At 37.5% G+C, this 14,234-nt stretch overlaps 1 protein-coding gene across 1 annotated transcript in view; it reads left to right on the forward strand.

The window, feature by feature from the left end:
• Positions 1 to 14,234, forward strand: part of LOC102932938 (adhesion G-protein coupled receptor V1) — a 331,043-nt gene that overhangs the window by 20,803 nt on the left and 296,006 nt on the right. Inside the window, exons 12-20 of the mRNA XM_037902481.2 lie at positions 2,461 to 2,591; positions 2,875 to 2,974; positions 3,873 to 4,052; positions 5,931 to 6,094; positions 6,705 to 6,798; positions 8,177 to 8,209; positions 11,162 to 11,240; positions 12,940 to 13,078; positions 13,605 to 13,746. Of these exons, the coding sequence (XP_037758409.2) occupies positions 2,461 to 2,591; positions 2,875 to 2,974; positions 3,873 to 4,052; positions 5,931 to 6,094; positions 6,705 to 6,798; positions 8,177 to 8,209; positions 11,162 to 11,240; positions 12,940 to 13,078; positions 13,605 to 13,746 (1,062 nt within the window). The remainder of the gene's footprint in view (positions 1 to 2,460; positions 2,592 to 2,874; positions 2,975 to 3,872; positions 4,053 to 5,930; positions 6,095 to 6,704; positions 6,799 to 8,176; positions 8,210 to 11,161; positions 11,241 to 12,939; positions 13,079 to 13,604; positions 13,747 to 14,234) is intronic.

Below are 14,234 nucleotides of genomic sequence, written 5' to 3' on the forward strand. Positions count from 1 at the left end.
AACAATGAAAAATCATTGTATTGTATGATTTTGAAATATGCTGTGTCTTATTTGTGCATTTTGCAATTGTGGTACTAAAATATTCTAAGTATTGATTTTGTTTTTAAATGGATGTGCAAAATCCTCAAATAGGATAGAATGTGTTTCAGTGCAGTGTTGAACAATGTGATGATGTTCCTCTTTGGAAACCTTAGATCTGTTGTGTATACTCAGGTTTGCCGCTCTTCAGAAACACAATCACAATGATGTCACATTGAATAGATTTTGAACTTTCTTTTCTATTGGAAACAGCAATGGAGCAGCTTAAGGCAAGGTGTGAACATCAGCACAATTCCAGGATTTGAAATGCTGACGCCTAAATACACATACTATTCTACTTTATTGTAAATGGGCTTCATTTTATGTTTGTAAAGTTCATATATTTTCTTAAAATTATTTATACTGCTTCTTTAAAAATTTTCTATTGTGGTCTCCTAAAATTAATAACTAATTTCCATCTCATTTCAGTGATGGACAAATATGGGATAGCAGTGGTTCTTCAACAGAACAGAAAATACCTAGAATAATTTTATGATGTCCTTCCTGTCAATTTTAGCAGCATAATACTACTTATAAGTATCCTGTCACATGGCTGCTCTAAATTACACGGGGCTGGACCGCCCCCACCTGACCCTATGATCATGGTGGAGCCAATGTGGTGTAAAGCCATCTTAGCCACATACCTTTCCTTCCCTTTCTTAGCTGCACCAGGCTGAGCTCAGGTGCACCTTTGGATCTGGCTGAGATCTCACACACTATAATCCAGGAAGAGTTCCATTAAAAACCAGTGGAGTCACACTGGTGTTATAGCATGATACAGACCCAGCAAATCCAATCATATGCCCATTTTATGCAACAGTAAGGGACACAAGTCCTAGCTGGCCACATAGACTGGTTTTGCACTGGACTATTATCCAGAGAAAAGTAATCGCAGGGTAAAAAAGGAGAGGAGGAGAATCTTGCCTCTTCTGTGAGTGGTAGTTTCAGATAGATGTAGAAGCACCTGGTCCTTTCTCAGCCAGCCCTACCTTCTCCCCTCTTTTGCCCTCCGGCTGGGTTTGTTCAGAGGCAACTTGAACCATGTAGTTCCATGGATTTGATTATGCCCAGGATTAGCAACAGTGAGAAAAATTCTAAATCATTTCTTTGAATATTTCTAATATAAACTGGTCAGAAAGTCTTTTTCTGGCAGTAGAAATATTGAACAGAACTTGTGAAGGCTGTATTTATGTACCCCTAAAATATTGTTTAAGGAGGAAAAATATAATCTTAGCTGTATGCATTTTCTTATATTTTAGTGAATAAGAATGATGCAGCATAAAACCTTCAGACAGCTAAGAGATGTGTTGTATTAACATACCCAAATATTTTGATACTGTAGGTTTCTGCACATTTTCCTGTCTTTCAGAAGCCAATGCAATACTGTATGTACTGGCAAGCTTAAACCTTGTGCACCTGAAAAATACTGTTGAAATACATATGCAGTATGCTTATGTTTTAGAAATAAACATCTGTCATATAATGTGTATGTATACATATATATGTTCACCCCCCCAACTATACACGCTAATGTATATCTTCATGTTGATATAATATATGAAGCCTCAAGCCATTTTTTACATTTATGAGCTTATTTTTATCTTTTTGTTTTTCATACATTTTGCAATGATTGCTATACTATTCATTAGTTTTTTATTAAATTGTCCATTAGACTGAATGATAGAAATGCGAAAAGTATAATTATTGTATTTTTTATAAATTAACATTGACAACACTTCGGTCGATTGATATAGTATGTCTTGAGAAATCATAGGAAGCTATTAACTTTTTGTGAAAAATTTCTTTTGTATTTTAAAAAATCTATAACTGATGCTATTATGTAAGTTAAAACTCACATAAATGGAATTTACAGGTAATTGCAAGCATTTTTGTGCATGCATTGTGGAAAATTACATTACAGTGCAATATTATCAACATGTATATTTCTTGCCAGTGAACTGCTATAGGAATTTACTTGTGTCATAGCTAGTACATACAGCATTTACTATCTTGTGTAGTCTATGGATTGCCATTGTTCTGGTGTTTGTGCATGTTCTGATGGGTATTCATTTTTGCCTTTACGCTGTAGTTGCTTTATAAGTCCTCGCATGCATTTGATAGCTCTTTCCATTACATTTTTAAAATTGAACTAAAAACAGAACTGAAAGGTTTAGAATTTGGATTTCTCCTTCTTCTTTTATGCTAAAAGCAAACGTGTATTACATAGTAAGCCTCTCTGTAAAGTATCAGTGGATACTTGAATTTCTTGGGTTTGGAAAAGTTACCATGATTATGGAATGCATGCTTCTGATTCTTATATGACTGATACACAGCAAGGCAGTTTCCCTACAGCAAACATTTTATGATGTTCTTTATTCCTAGGAGAAGAATTGCAGTTCCACATCCTAAGAACTGCTCCTGGACTGGGAAATGTTACCGTTAATTGGAAAATTGTTGGACATCGCCTAGATCAAACCTTTGAAAACTATTCTGGAGTACTTTTCTTTCCTGAGGTAACCCCATACAGAGTAACTGTGTTCAGCAGCCAAAGCTAGAGATAATATTGAAATTAAGGCTGAAGTGGAAAAGAGTGAACACCTTTCCAAATAGTATTGTTGCCTGACCTATTTGATTTTTGTAGCTCTCTATCTTAGAGGTCCGAATTGTAGGTAGCTTTTAATTTTTGATATTTTAAATTTAAAACTTCTTGGAAGGAATCATTCAAAATCTGTGACAGATAGCACCCTGGGTTTTGTACAGCGGTAACTAACCTATTTTGCCACTTAAAATAAACAGGAGTCATTGAATCTAACATTCTGTGTTCATCTGCTGGATGACCATATTCCTGAAGAAAAGGAAGAATACCAAGTAGTCCTATTCGACATCAGAACTCAAGGTAATGCAAAAGTGTAGCATGGTGAATCGCAAATGGGAAAAGGATGTCATTTGCATTATTGTTTTAATTTATTTGTGACTTTTTAAAGCACTGTACTTTATTACTTAAGTTGTGAAACTTTGTTTCCATGTACTGAAGTTTGGTGGTCCTTCTTTATGTGCATACTGGCTCTCGAGTGTTCTGACTGGTATGTTTTGATTGGTTTTACAGTGGGATCAACTCTGTTCAGCAAATTCTGTGAGAGCTGCACCCCTGTAAATAGGAACAGAATTGGACCCAATAATGCCTTTTGGTTATAGTGGCTATGAAATAAGCCACTATTTATATCTGTTCAGACAATTCGTCTTGTCCTGTCACAAGCAGACTTCCCCATTGACTGTTGATTTCTGCATACAAGGAGGGCAGTAGATTCTATTCCCGCCATTCAGATTATGCTGTGGGAGAAGCATCTAGATCGCATTTTCTCTGCCCATAGTCACTATTAAACAAATATCCATTACTAAAGCCGGGCTAGATTTGCAAAGGAGTTCTTGCTTCAAGGTGCCCCAGCCACGCTGGCAAAACCACACCTTACCCTGTAATTACCCATCATATGAATGTACATTGGATGATATTCTGTCTTCTCATTTGATATTATCCTTTCATTAGATATAGCTTTATTGTGTTGTATTGTGCTATATTTGCTCTAGAACATGTATGGATCCACACTGGGCATAGAAACACAATAGACGCTATCATGTTCTCCCTGATTCATTGTACTGGGAATATGATTGACTGCATGGCATGTTGAAGGAAATAGAAATACAAACTGCCATTGCTAATATTAAAAAAAAACAAAAAAAAACCCCACTTCAGCTGCTTAACATTCTGTGTAGTTACTCCATTGACTGTTTTACAGGCGTTTCTTCAATGGGTGCTGCTGTCCTGGACAGCCAAGGGTATGAAGCTGTTTTGACAATAGTGGCCAGTGATGAACCACATGGAGTTTTGAACTTTGCTTCTTCATCCAGGATGGTTTTGATCCAAGAGGCAAACAAAACTATTCAACTTTTCATCAGCAGAGAATTTGGATCTTTAGGTTTGTGTAATTTCTCTAGATACAGAGGTTTTATGTGTCTTCTGCAACACATTCTGTTTGACTAGGAAAGGTCAATGGGAGTCAGATGAATCAAATGTTCATCTCTGTGTCTGCTCTCTTACTTTCAGAATCTTACTTGCAAAAATGTAGTTACAGCCAAAAGTTAAAGAGGACAGTAACCAAATATTCTTGCTTTCAATTGTAGTCAGTCCCCTCCAGAAACTTACCCAAATCCCTTCACCTCTAACTGTCTGCAGGAAAGGACTTCTCCCTGCATAACAGTGCTTCCTTTATGATCCACGAGTCCCTGCAAAAACCACACACTCTTGGAGCCCTGGTGGAAGTGGTGGGGAGAATGGGCCTTTAAACTTAAGTCTTCATGAAACTCTGCTAGTTTTAATGTCATTCCCTTCTCCTGCCCCTTTTTGAAGAACTTTACTGCCCAGTATGGTGATGTGTTGGCCCTCCAAGAGATATTTCCTAAAGCTGTTTGGGTGTTTATATGAGATACTTGTGTCCCCGTGGCTGTAATTGTTGTTGTTGTTGTTATTATTATTATTATTACCTAATAATAAGCTGTATTGTGGTAGAACAGACTGGGGCACCATAGTGCCAATCACTATACAAATATACAACTAGGCTTGGCAGAATTAATTTTTTAAAATATTTTCAATGGATAATATCAATGTTTATTTTTAAGTTGTTTTTAATTTTTATTGATTTAAAATTTCACCATGGCAGGAAATTGTTGAGGGGTCAGGCAGTGGGGGGTCATACAATAATTATTTAAGGACAGTAGATGTTGAGATTCCAAAAGTTAGTTTTATAACTGTTAAAACATAAATTGTCAACATCACATATCAAAATGTACAACATAAATATCCCTAAATAAATCTCTGATAAGTTCCTAGGAAGCATTGTTCTTTCTTTGTCTATCTGTATGTTTTGATTATTATGGGTGAAAATATTTTTTTGTCAGTTGTGTGTGTATGAGCAACTCAATGTTTATCAAAAAAGAAAAGGAGTACTTGTGGCACCTTAGAGACTAACCAATTTATTTGAGCATAAGCTTTCGTGAGCTACAGCTCACTTCATCCGATGAATGGAGAAGTAAAAGAAAAGGGGACAGAGAGCGGCAAGAATAAAGTAGAGATAATGTCTGGGATTTTCAAAGATGCACTTTCAATGGTAGTTGGGTACCTAACTCCATTAAGCCCCTTGAAAGGCCCCTATTCTAGAACATGTCATAAGGGATAGACGGTGTGGGTAGGAAGTGGGTGGTTAGAGGGCTGTGCTCATTCACCATTCTAGTGCAAGGGAAGCTGAACCAGAAAATTTTGGGAACCTCTGTACTAAGGCATTGTGTCCATTTAGTTTTACTGTGTCAAACCCTAAACTTCTTAATTAGATTGTACTCTGCTTTTTGCTAGGAGGAGGGAAAGAAAAATCTCAGCAAAAATACCCAGAAAACCACATTTTCTCCCTTTTGCAAAACACTTCTAAATTAGTAGTGTTTTAAAAAAAGGTCTTGGAGCCTTTTTTCCTTTGGAAGAGGGAAGAAAGATGGTCTTGAGGTTAAGACACTGGACTGGGACTCGAGATGTGGGTTTTAATTCTGGATTACATTATAGACTTCCTGGTGACCAGTTACAAGTCACTGAGAGCCTGATTCAAAGCACACTGAAGCCAATGAAGTGGCTCCCGTTGTCTTCAATGGGCTTTGGATCAGGTCATTAATCTGCCTGATGGAGTTGCCCATCTGTAAAATGAGGATAATACTCCCTTCTCCTGCACTTTGTCTGTTTTGTCTATTTGGATTGTAGTTAAATAGGAATTAAAATATAAGAACTTTTTTTTGTTTTGTTCCACATTTACTAGGTGTTATCAATGTTACATATGCAACAGTGCCAGGATTGCTCAGAGTAAGGAATCAGACAGAAGGGACCTTAGCTGAACCAGGAGTTGATTACATACCTGTGTCTGGTTGGCTGCTTTTAGGGGAAGGAGAAACATCAGCTTCTATAAATGTTACTATTCTAGAGGTAAATCTTAATGCTCATCATCAATACACGATTGTCTTTGACTTCAGTGGGTGCACAATCTGGGTCTTAATTCCCACAACTTCTCCATCATTTCATGCTGTATACTGTTTCATTGTGGCTCAGAAGAAATAATGGAAAGATCTTTTTGCCCTAATCTTAAATGTGGAAACCGGCGGGGTACAGTTAATCACAGAGAGTGGCTACAACTAGACATGCATGAATGGAATCAAACTCTCATTAAGCTTCAGTTGATACCTAGAATTCAGAATAGTCTTCATTGCCTACAGATTTATATGGATTGATTGCTACATACTTTTCTTTTTCAAGTGGGTACTTCTAGTGCTTTTTAAATTCACAATGAAATTTATGTTCAGGAATAGCTTTTTTTGTCACGGTAGTATCTTTTAAACAAAATATAATACTTTATTTGAAACATATTACAATGAGGATCAATTTCAGACCTAATAATTGTATTTTAAGAGGGTAGGAATAAATGAATAAAGTCTAATATAATTTAAAATTGTTGGGACATAAGTTAAGTGTTATTTTTTGGTTGACTCACATCTTAAAGGATCATAAAAGGAGAATTTACTGTGCTTTTGTTCTGCAGGATGATATACCAGAAGTGCAAGAATTCTTCCTGATTAATTTAACATCTGTTGAAATTGTCATGAATCCTTTGATGTCATTCCCTCCCAGACTGGGTATAACATCTGTATCAGTACCATATTTACTTCACAGTTTATATGAATTGTATATATGTAATAACGCATTGTATTTATATTTATTACAGTAGTATAATGATTTAAGGCAGGGTCAAGGCAAGAATAACTGAAAAGGAGGCTTATGCAATCATAAAGCTTACATTTCTTGGGATTCGGGCAAATGGTGGGGTGATTTTAAGGGATGTATATTATCAATTAATCTCAATTTTTAAAAAACCTTTGTCATTTAGTAAAATGTGTCTCATGAGGAAAAGTTAATTTGCATCTTGAAATTTGATTCTTGTATTCTAATATGAAAATAGTTTGGACAGTGAGAAAACTTACTGCTGTGACATTTCACCAATGAATAATCATTGCTTGACTAACTCAAACGTCTTTGGGTATCTAATGCAGCATGGTGCCTGTGATGCATTGCACAGGTCAACAGCTGGGATCATTCAAACAGAAGCTGGTGAACAGGGATTATTTCTCAAAAAGTAGCAATGCCTATTAACAGAAGCTCACCAGAGAAAATGGTAGGGCTGTGGTGTGCCTTTTAGGCAAAGCAGGAGAAGTTCCAGTAAGCATTCTACACCAGACAGTCACTGTGCCTCTAGGAGCTTAAAGGGTTGCAGGGGGATCATGGCCATTCATATACAAGGTGCAGTGTGCTCTGCTGACCTCTCCAGATAGGAGCGGGACAGCAGGGCCAGGGGATCTTTGAGAGAATAACACCCATATTAGCACTAACCTTACTCAAGCCTTGCATTCCCTACGCACAAGGATTACCATTGGGTCTGGTCTGTATGCAAAGAGTATTAAAGGGTATGCTCCTTATGTCTCCTCCAGAGTTGTGTTCTTACCCTGGTTACTGTTTACTTAGCATCTAAACATATGTGCCAAAATAATACTTTGTGTAACTGGCCAGTGAGATGACAGACTTCATAAAGTCTCTTTTTATTACTGTTTATATTACATTTGGTTTTGAGGATCAACTTCAATGGGTTTCTTAATCTTTTAATAAAAAGAAAAGGAGGACTTGTGGCACCTTAGAGACTAACAAATTTATTTGAGCATAAGCTTTCGTAAGCTACAAAAGCTTGTGCTCAAATAAATCTGTTAGTCTCTAAGGTGCCACAACTCCTCCTTTTCTTTTTGCAGATACAGACTAACGCAGCTGCTACTCTGAAACCTGAAATTAATCTTTTAATGATCTTCATTTATCACCTTGCTTGGTTAGAGTCCTGATCCCATGGCAAAATTGCCATTGATTTCAAAGAGAGCTGGATCAGACCCTTCATGTTAAAGAAATGTATTTACAGTGTGCTTCTAATAGTTTCTCTTTGACTTCTTTTCCCTTTTCTTTGCATGCCTGTAGAAATGACTGAGTTGATTCATTACAGACTGAAAGGTAAACACAACATCCAGTGCTGATTTGTGCAAGTTGAGCTGTGATTAGTTCACTGATTCTAAACCATAAATATTTAGTGCACATTCAAAGAGTAACACATGGGTGAGACAAATTATCTTCCAGAACTATATTCTGTGACAGGCTATTTATTTAGTCTTACCCTGCATTATTAGAGGTACTTGAGCACCTTCTTGACTACAGTAACTTAGCCCTGATATAGTGGCAAACCTAGGACAAATATTCGACAGGCTTGCAGATGCACATGTTATATATAGGGGTAAGTTTTAACCCATGATTTTCCCTGATAACCCTGAATTCTAGACTCTAAATATTATACTAGAATCTTGCTAGTTTACATTTCCCTATCCACACTCTTTATAATTTGCACAAAATTATCCGTTTCCTCATTTTCCAGCAAAGATTTAATCAAGAAGTCAATATTATAAAATCTCATATTACTTAAACTTCATTATGTTGTAAATAAATCGAGGTACTATACAGATGTCAAAATAAGCGATTAAAGAACATTTTGAGATGCAGCATGCTCGCTGTATTGTTCACTTACTTGCTAAATTTCACAATTTAGGAAGTCAAAAAGGGTCAGTGCTAGGAATAGGCTGGAATCTTGGCCCGACAGAAGTGAGAGGCAAAACCCCATTGAAGTCAACGGAACCAGGATTTCACCCACAAAATATTATATTCTAGGCAGTGAAGGTGGAAAGTTGCACAACATTTTTCATTAGCTTCAATTGCTTATAACTTTGCCAAACTTCAAGCATTTGTGCTAAAATGCCCGATGTTGGATGTCTGACTCAGGGTGCATCTTCTGGTTTCAGCAAAATTTCTGAGAATGAAGTTGGGGAAAATTCATTGTTTTTACCTTTTTTAATGTCTGACATTTTCTAGAGAAGCTCTAGTGCCTCCATTCTGTGAAGCAGGGACTTGAAATTGGATAGGGGTGTCACCCAGGTGTCAGGGATGTTTGTTTTGCTGTTCTTGTTAAAATCCACCAAAATTTTGCCAAGCGGTAACACTTAGAAAATTCTAAGTTCCCACATGCTTAATAGATGCTTGTTAGAGCAGAGCAGCTAAATTCTCCAAAGATTCCAGCTTCACTTTGCTCCATCTTGGGGCTTCAGAGTTGAGCAGGAGTTTACCTGTGATTGCTCCACCTGGCTACAGGGAGATGCTGTGGAGACTGTCTCTCCTGTGCTCTCAGTGCTCCCACTGCTGACACTCAGGCAGCACAGAAGAAAAGGAGGAAAGAGCCCCATTCAAGTGCAGAGGGATGAGGACTGGGAAAGGGGAATGAGGACCAGGAACCTGGAGTGGGCAGAAAGGGGCAGGAGCAGAGGGGGATAGGAACAAAGGTAGGAGAAGGGCAAGAGCTGGAAAGAAGGGAAGGGACATGAGAAAAGGCAGGAGCTGGGTGGAGAGGATAAGGGAAAGAGTTGGTAAGGAGAGTCGAGTTGGAGAGTATAGGAGATAGGAACAGAAGGGAACAAGGAGAAACTGGGGGGCAAAGGGGCAGAAAGGTCTGCAGCCCCTAGCGCGCACATTCCTACTGAACCTGGAGTTAAACCCATTATTCCTCATCCTCAACAAGCTTTTCCTGACTAGCAAATAACTGTGAACCCCACTGATAATGTGTGTCCCCATCCCCTCTAGTGGCAGGTCTAGGATAACAGTCATCTACTACTCACAGTTACTCAGTCAGCTCAAGTAATAGAGGTCTGTGCCATGGACCTAAAGATCATAACCCTACTGATGAACCATGTGAAGAGTAAATATGGTTCAATAGGATGAAATTTTATTTTTTTCCAATTTTTTTTATTATTATTAAACTTAGGAAATTACATAAACAAAAATATTTAAAAAATTAAGGTTTCAAAATCAAATGCTTATGTGAGGAAATGCCTAAATTAAGGTTGCCTGGCAGTGCTGTGCTCTGAACAAGTAAAGTGCTACATTCTTTGAAAAATTAAACCATAGGCATCTCATATTAGGTATCCAAAATGAATGGACACAGTTTATATTAATTTCTCTATGCCTCAGTTCCATGTATGTAAAGTGACTATAATAAACTTCCTCATGTCATATGGGTATCATGAAGATAAGTGTATTAATATTTATGGAGCACAAAGTGTAAGAGTGATGAGCACCATAGAAATTCCCATAAGGAAATTAGTAATTCTGAACTCAGAATGGTTTAAGTAGTGTACAGTAAATAAGGAATGGGACCACACATTGAATGATGGGGGGAGGGATAGTTCAATGTTTTGAGCATTTGGCCTGCTAAACCCCGGGTTGTGAGCTTAACCCTTGAGGGGGCCGTTTAGGGATCTGGGGCAAAAATCAGGGATTGGTCCTGCTTTGAGAAGGGAGTTGGGCTAGTTGACCTCCTGAGGTCCCTTCCAACCCTGATATTCTATCTATGAGGATAAAAGAAAATATTCAATAACAGCTTACTTGGGATTACCATTCATTTTGTGCACTAAATGAAGGTAGGGTCTATGGAAAAACTAGCATGTGATCATAATGCATGTGCACCAAGAGGCCAAATTAAGATTGCATGGGCAACATTAATTCTGGTATTTCCTAACTTTTCAGTGCTGATGTTTGCAACCTTAATATTCTTGTAATGTTGCTTTTTTTTATTGGTTTGTAATATTGTATGTACCTGTGGTAAGACAGAGATGTCTAGTAATATGTCACTCTTTGTGTGGAAGATAGTTCTTCATTTCATTTAGTGGGACAAGGTTTTCTCTGTGCATTATCAGTTAATCTGCCCACTCTCTTTCCCACTTTGGAGACACAAAGTGCTGCGTATTCTGTGTGTAAAGCTTATTGGCGCTTGTGTAACAGATTTTTAACCAAGCCCTAAAAACAGAGTATAAACAGGTTTTCTTCTTTCTTTTGATATTTTTTCAGTCCTTTGTATTTTGTCTTTAGATGCAGAAGGCTTGGCGGCTCAGATTATTATAGATGCCAATGATGGAGTGAGAGGAGTAATTGAATGGCAGAATACCAAGTAAGTCTCATTTTCCATGAAGAACCTAGTCTGTCACTAGTTGCTTGAGTGCCTATTAGTTCTCCCTTGGAAATCAGTGGCAAAATTCCCACCAATTTCAGTGGAAGCAAGATCAAACCTTTGGTGTGGCAAAGCAGCCTTAAAGTCATCTGAATTGGCAAATGAAGGATTTCTCTTACATTGGGGAATCATCAGGTATTTTGGGGCTTGTGCAGCAGTTCCTTTGCTATCCCTGGTCTTGACCTTAGCTACTCTGCTTTGCACCATGGACCAGTTGGGTGATCAGGTGGCCCCAAGAATGGAGAGAGGGACATAAATGTATGCCAATTTCCCTTTCCCCATCACACTGAATTTCACTGAACATACCTCAGATTTAGCTCAAGATTTGGTGGAGGATGTGTGTGCATTTTTGTATGTATATAAAATATATTCTCTTCTGCTGTAAAGATGAAATTCAGTTCATTGTGGAGGTCTCTGTCTGTCTGTCTATATCTATATATATTTTGGTGCAGCTAAGCTCATTTCTGCACCAGCTTGAATAAATGGGGTTTGAGGAATATGATCTTTCTCTCCAAATTATATTCAGGCTGTTGGGTTCCATCACAACTTGTCAGTCGTCATTGTTCCACTCATAAAATCTACTGGACCTCCACACCCCTACACAGGTGTTCCTTTTACTGTATACACGTAAGCAAGGACTGTAACATAATCAGTGTAACTGGAGTCAGAGGTTCCATTGCCCTAGAGGGAATGTTACTCACAAGACATCAGTGGAACAAGAAACACGGAGATAGGCTGGAAGCAAATCATCCACGTTGACAGAGCAGTCCACAGGGTTTAATAAAGTTTCACTTGTTCTACCTAAAATGCATTCAGTTTTGTACTTTGTGAATGAAACAAGGACAATGGCCATTTCCCCTCCTACCTCCAATATTCACTTGTCTCATTCAGACCCAGCATTGAGACTGCATCTGTGAGGGGGTGCAGAAACTTCTGTGTAGACACTCTCCCTGCCCCTTCTTCAGGGCATTGTGCAGAAGACCCTCCACAATGGGCTGAATTCCACCTTTAAAGTAAAAGACAATATAAAAAGTTACATTAGACATAATATTTAAAGAATAAATCAGTCTTTCTCATTTGAAAATATACTGAGTCATTTCAAAATGTGATTGTAACAATGATCTGACTTTATATTTTGTACCCAAACAACTATGTTAAAAGAATATTCTTAAGGTTGCAATGTCAAGGACTCAAAACTTAGAAAATGCCTGTGCCTCCTTAGTTCAGACTCCTGTATCATTGTGATATTCTTTAGTTATATGATCACACACCATTTGCTTTTTAATATATAGATGGCAGTGGATATATATGTGTACACAGTTCAGAAACAGGCAAACATTGCTTAGTAGAGGATTGCATTAGCAATTTATCAAGAACCTGTGGTATTTGCATTAGCAATTTACCAAGAATTTAGTCACTGCTCTTTTTAATGTAAAGGTGTTGCCCCCCAGAGATGACAGATCTCATCTTTGCATTTAGTGCATTCTGAAAATGAATGGGTAGGAAGGTGCTGAGTTGTGATCACTGATTTGAATGACTAAGCATTGTGCATTCTGTGTTAAATTTGGTGCTCTTCTCTTCTGATCACTGATGTTGCATATTACCAGTATAAGAGGATTCTTCTTGCTTTTTATTTTAGTTTTGAAATAGATGAAATCCATGGGGGTCTGACATTAGTAGCATACCGTAACAGAGGATCTTCTGGCAATGTGTCTTTGTTTTTCTATGCCCAGAATCTAGAAGCAAAACTGGGACTGGATTTTAATGTGACGTCAAGGGTAAGAAGAAAACGCACAGTACAGTACTATTCATTTCTCAAGTCTCCTTAGTATTGATAATGCAATTATTATTCTCAATTGGCGCAATCGTGCAAGGTACTGAACTAGATATTTATCTTAAATTGCATGTTTTCTAAACCAGAAATTATAGGGAAACAGGATTATATTTTTTTATAAATCATCAGAATAATCCAAGTTCTGCAATTTTATACTTAGACTTCGTATGTAGCCTTTGTTCGGAAAAATTATGTCGTTCATATTTGGAAGCCGTTTTTCTTAACAGGTCCTTTACAATGGGCCCCTTTGAAAAGTTGCTTCAATGAAATGTACTTATTGGCCCTGATTCTGCTGAAGGCCCCTCGATTCCTGTTCTGGCCACATTACAATAGACGCTCAGAATTTGGTCCTTTGTTTGCATTTTTCTTCCATTTTTTAAGAATTCTGTAGGCCAGACTTGCAAAATATCACATACGTGTTCATGTTACATACTTGTTAAGATATAATGTCTTGTATGTTTCACTACCAGATGCTCTCTTTTGCTGATGGAGAAAGGTATAAATACATTGACGTCATGATTTTTGATGATGATATTCCTGAAGGTGATGAGAAATTCCAGTTAATTTTAACAAATCCTTCCTTGGGGCTGGAACTAGGAGAGAACACAACGGGTAAAATAGACTTATTCTTGATACTCTAGGTCTTTGTTATTGTTGTGTTACGGCTGTTTTCATTTCTTTACGCCTGAGGAATCATTGTACTCTTGAAACCATCATTTACCTATTGTGGGTGACTTTATACTTTTGATGACGATTCTGAAACCTGTAATGAAATTTATCTAACTGCTAAGATTTTATTTAAAATGAGTGAACTATAAAGCAAGTCTTATGTAGAAATTGAGTTTTATGAGGAACCATGCTGTTTGTACACGTTTGTACAGCATGGTGGTTTTGGTTTTTTGAGATATCTAGAGCTACATTTATGCCTGTCTCATGAGTAACTAATGTGCCTCTTCTCTAAGTGCTGTAAGATGTGATATGTAGGATAAAAGCGTAAAAAAGTATATTCTTTTTTAATCTAATTGGTATAGGCTTGATTCTTCCCCCTTGGCAATTTATAGCTTATTCTGGGTGTGGTCACATAAGCATTACTAATTATG

The sequence above is a fragment of the Chelonia mydas genome, chromosome 5 (assembly GCF_015237465.2).
Source record: "Chelonia mydas isolate rCheMyd1 chromosome 5, rCheMyd1.pri.v2, whole genome shotgun sequence".
Taxonomy (NCBI): domain Eukaryota; kingdom Metazoa; phylum Chordata; order Testudines; family Cheloniidae; genus Chelonia; species Chelonia mydas.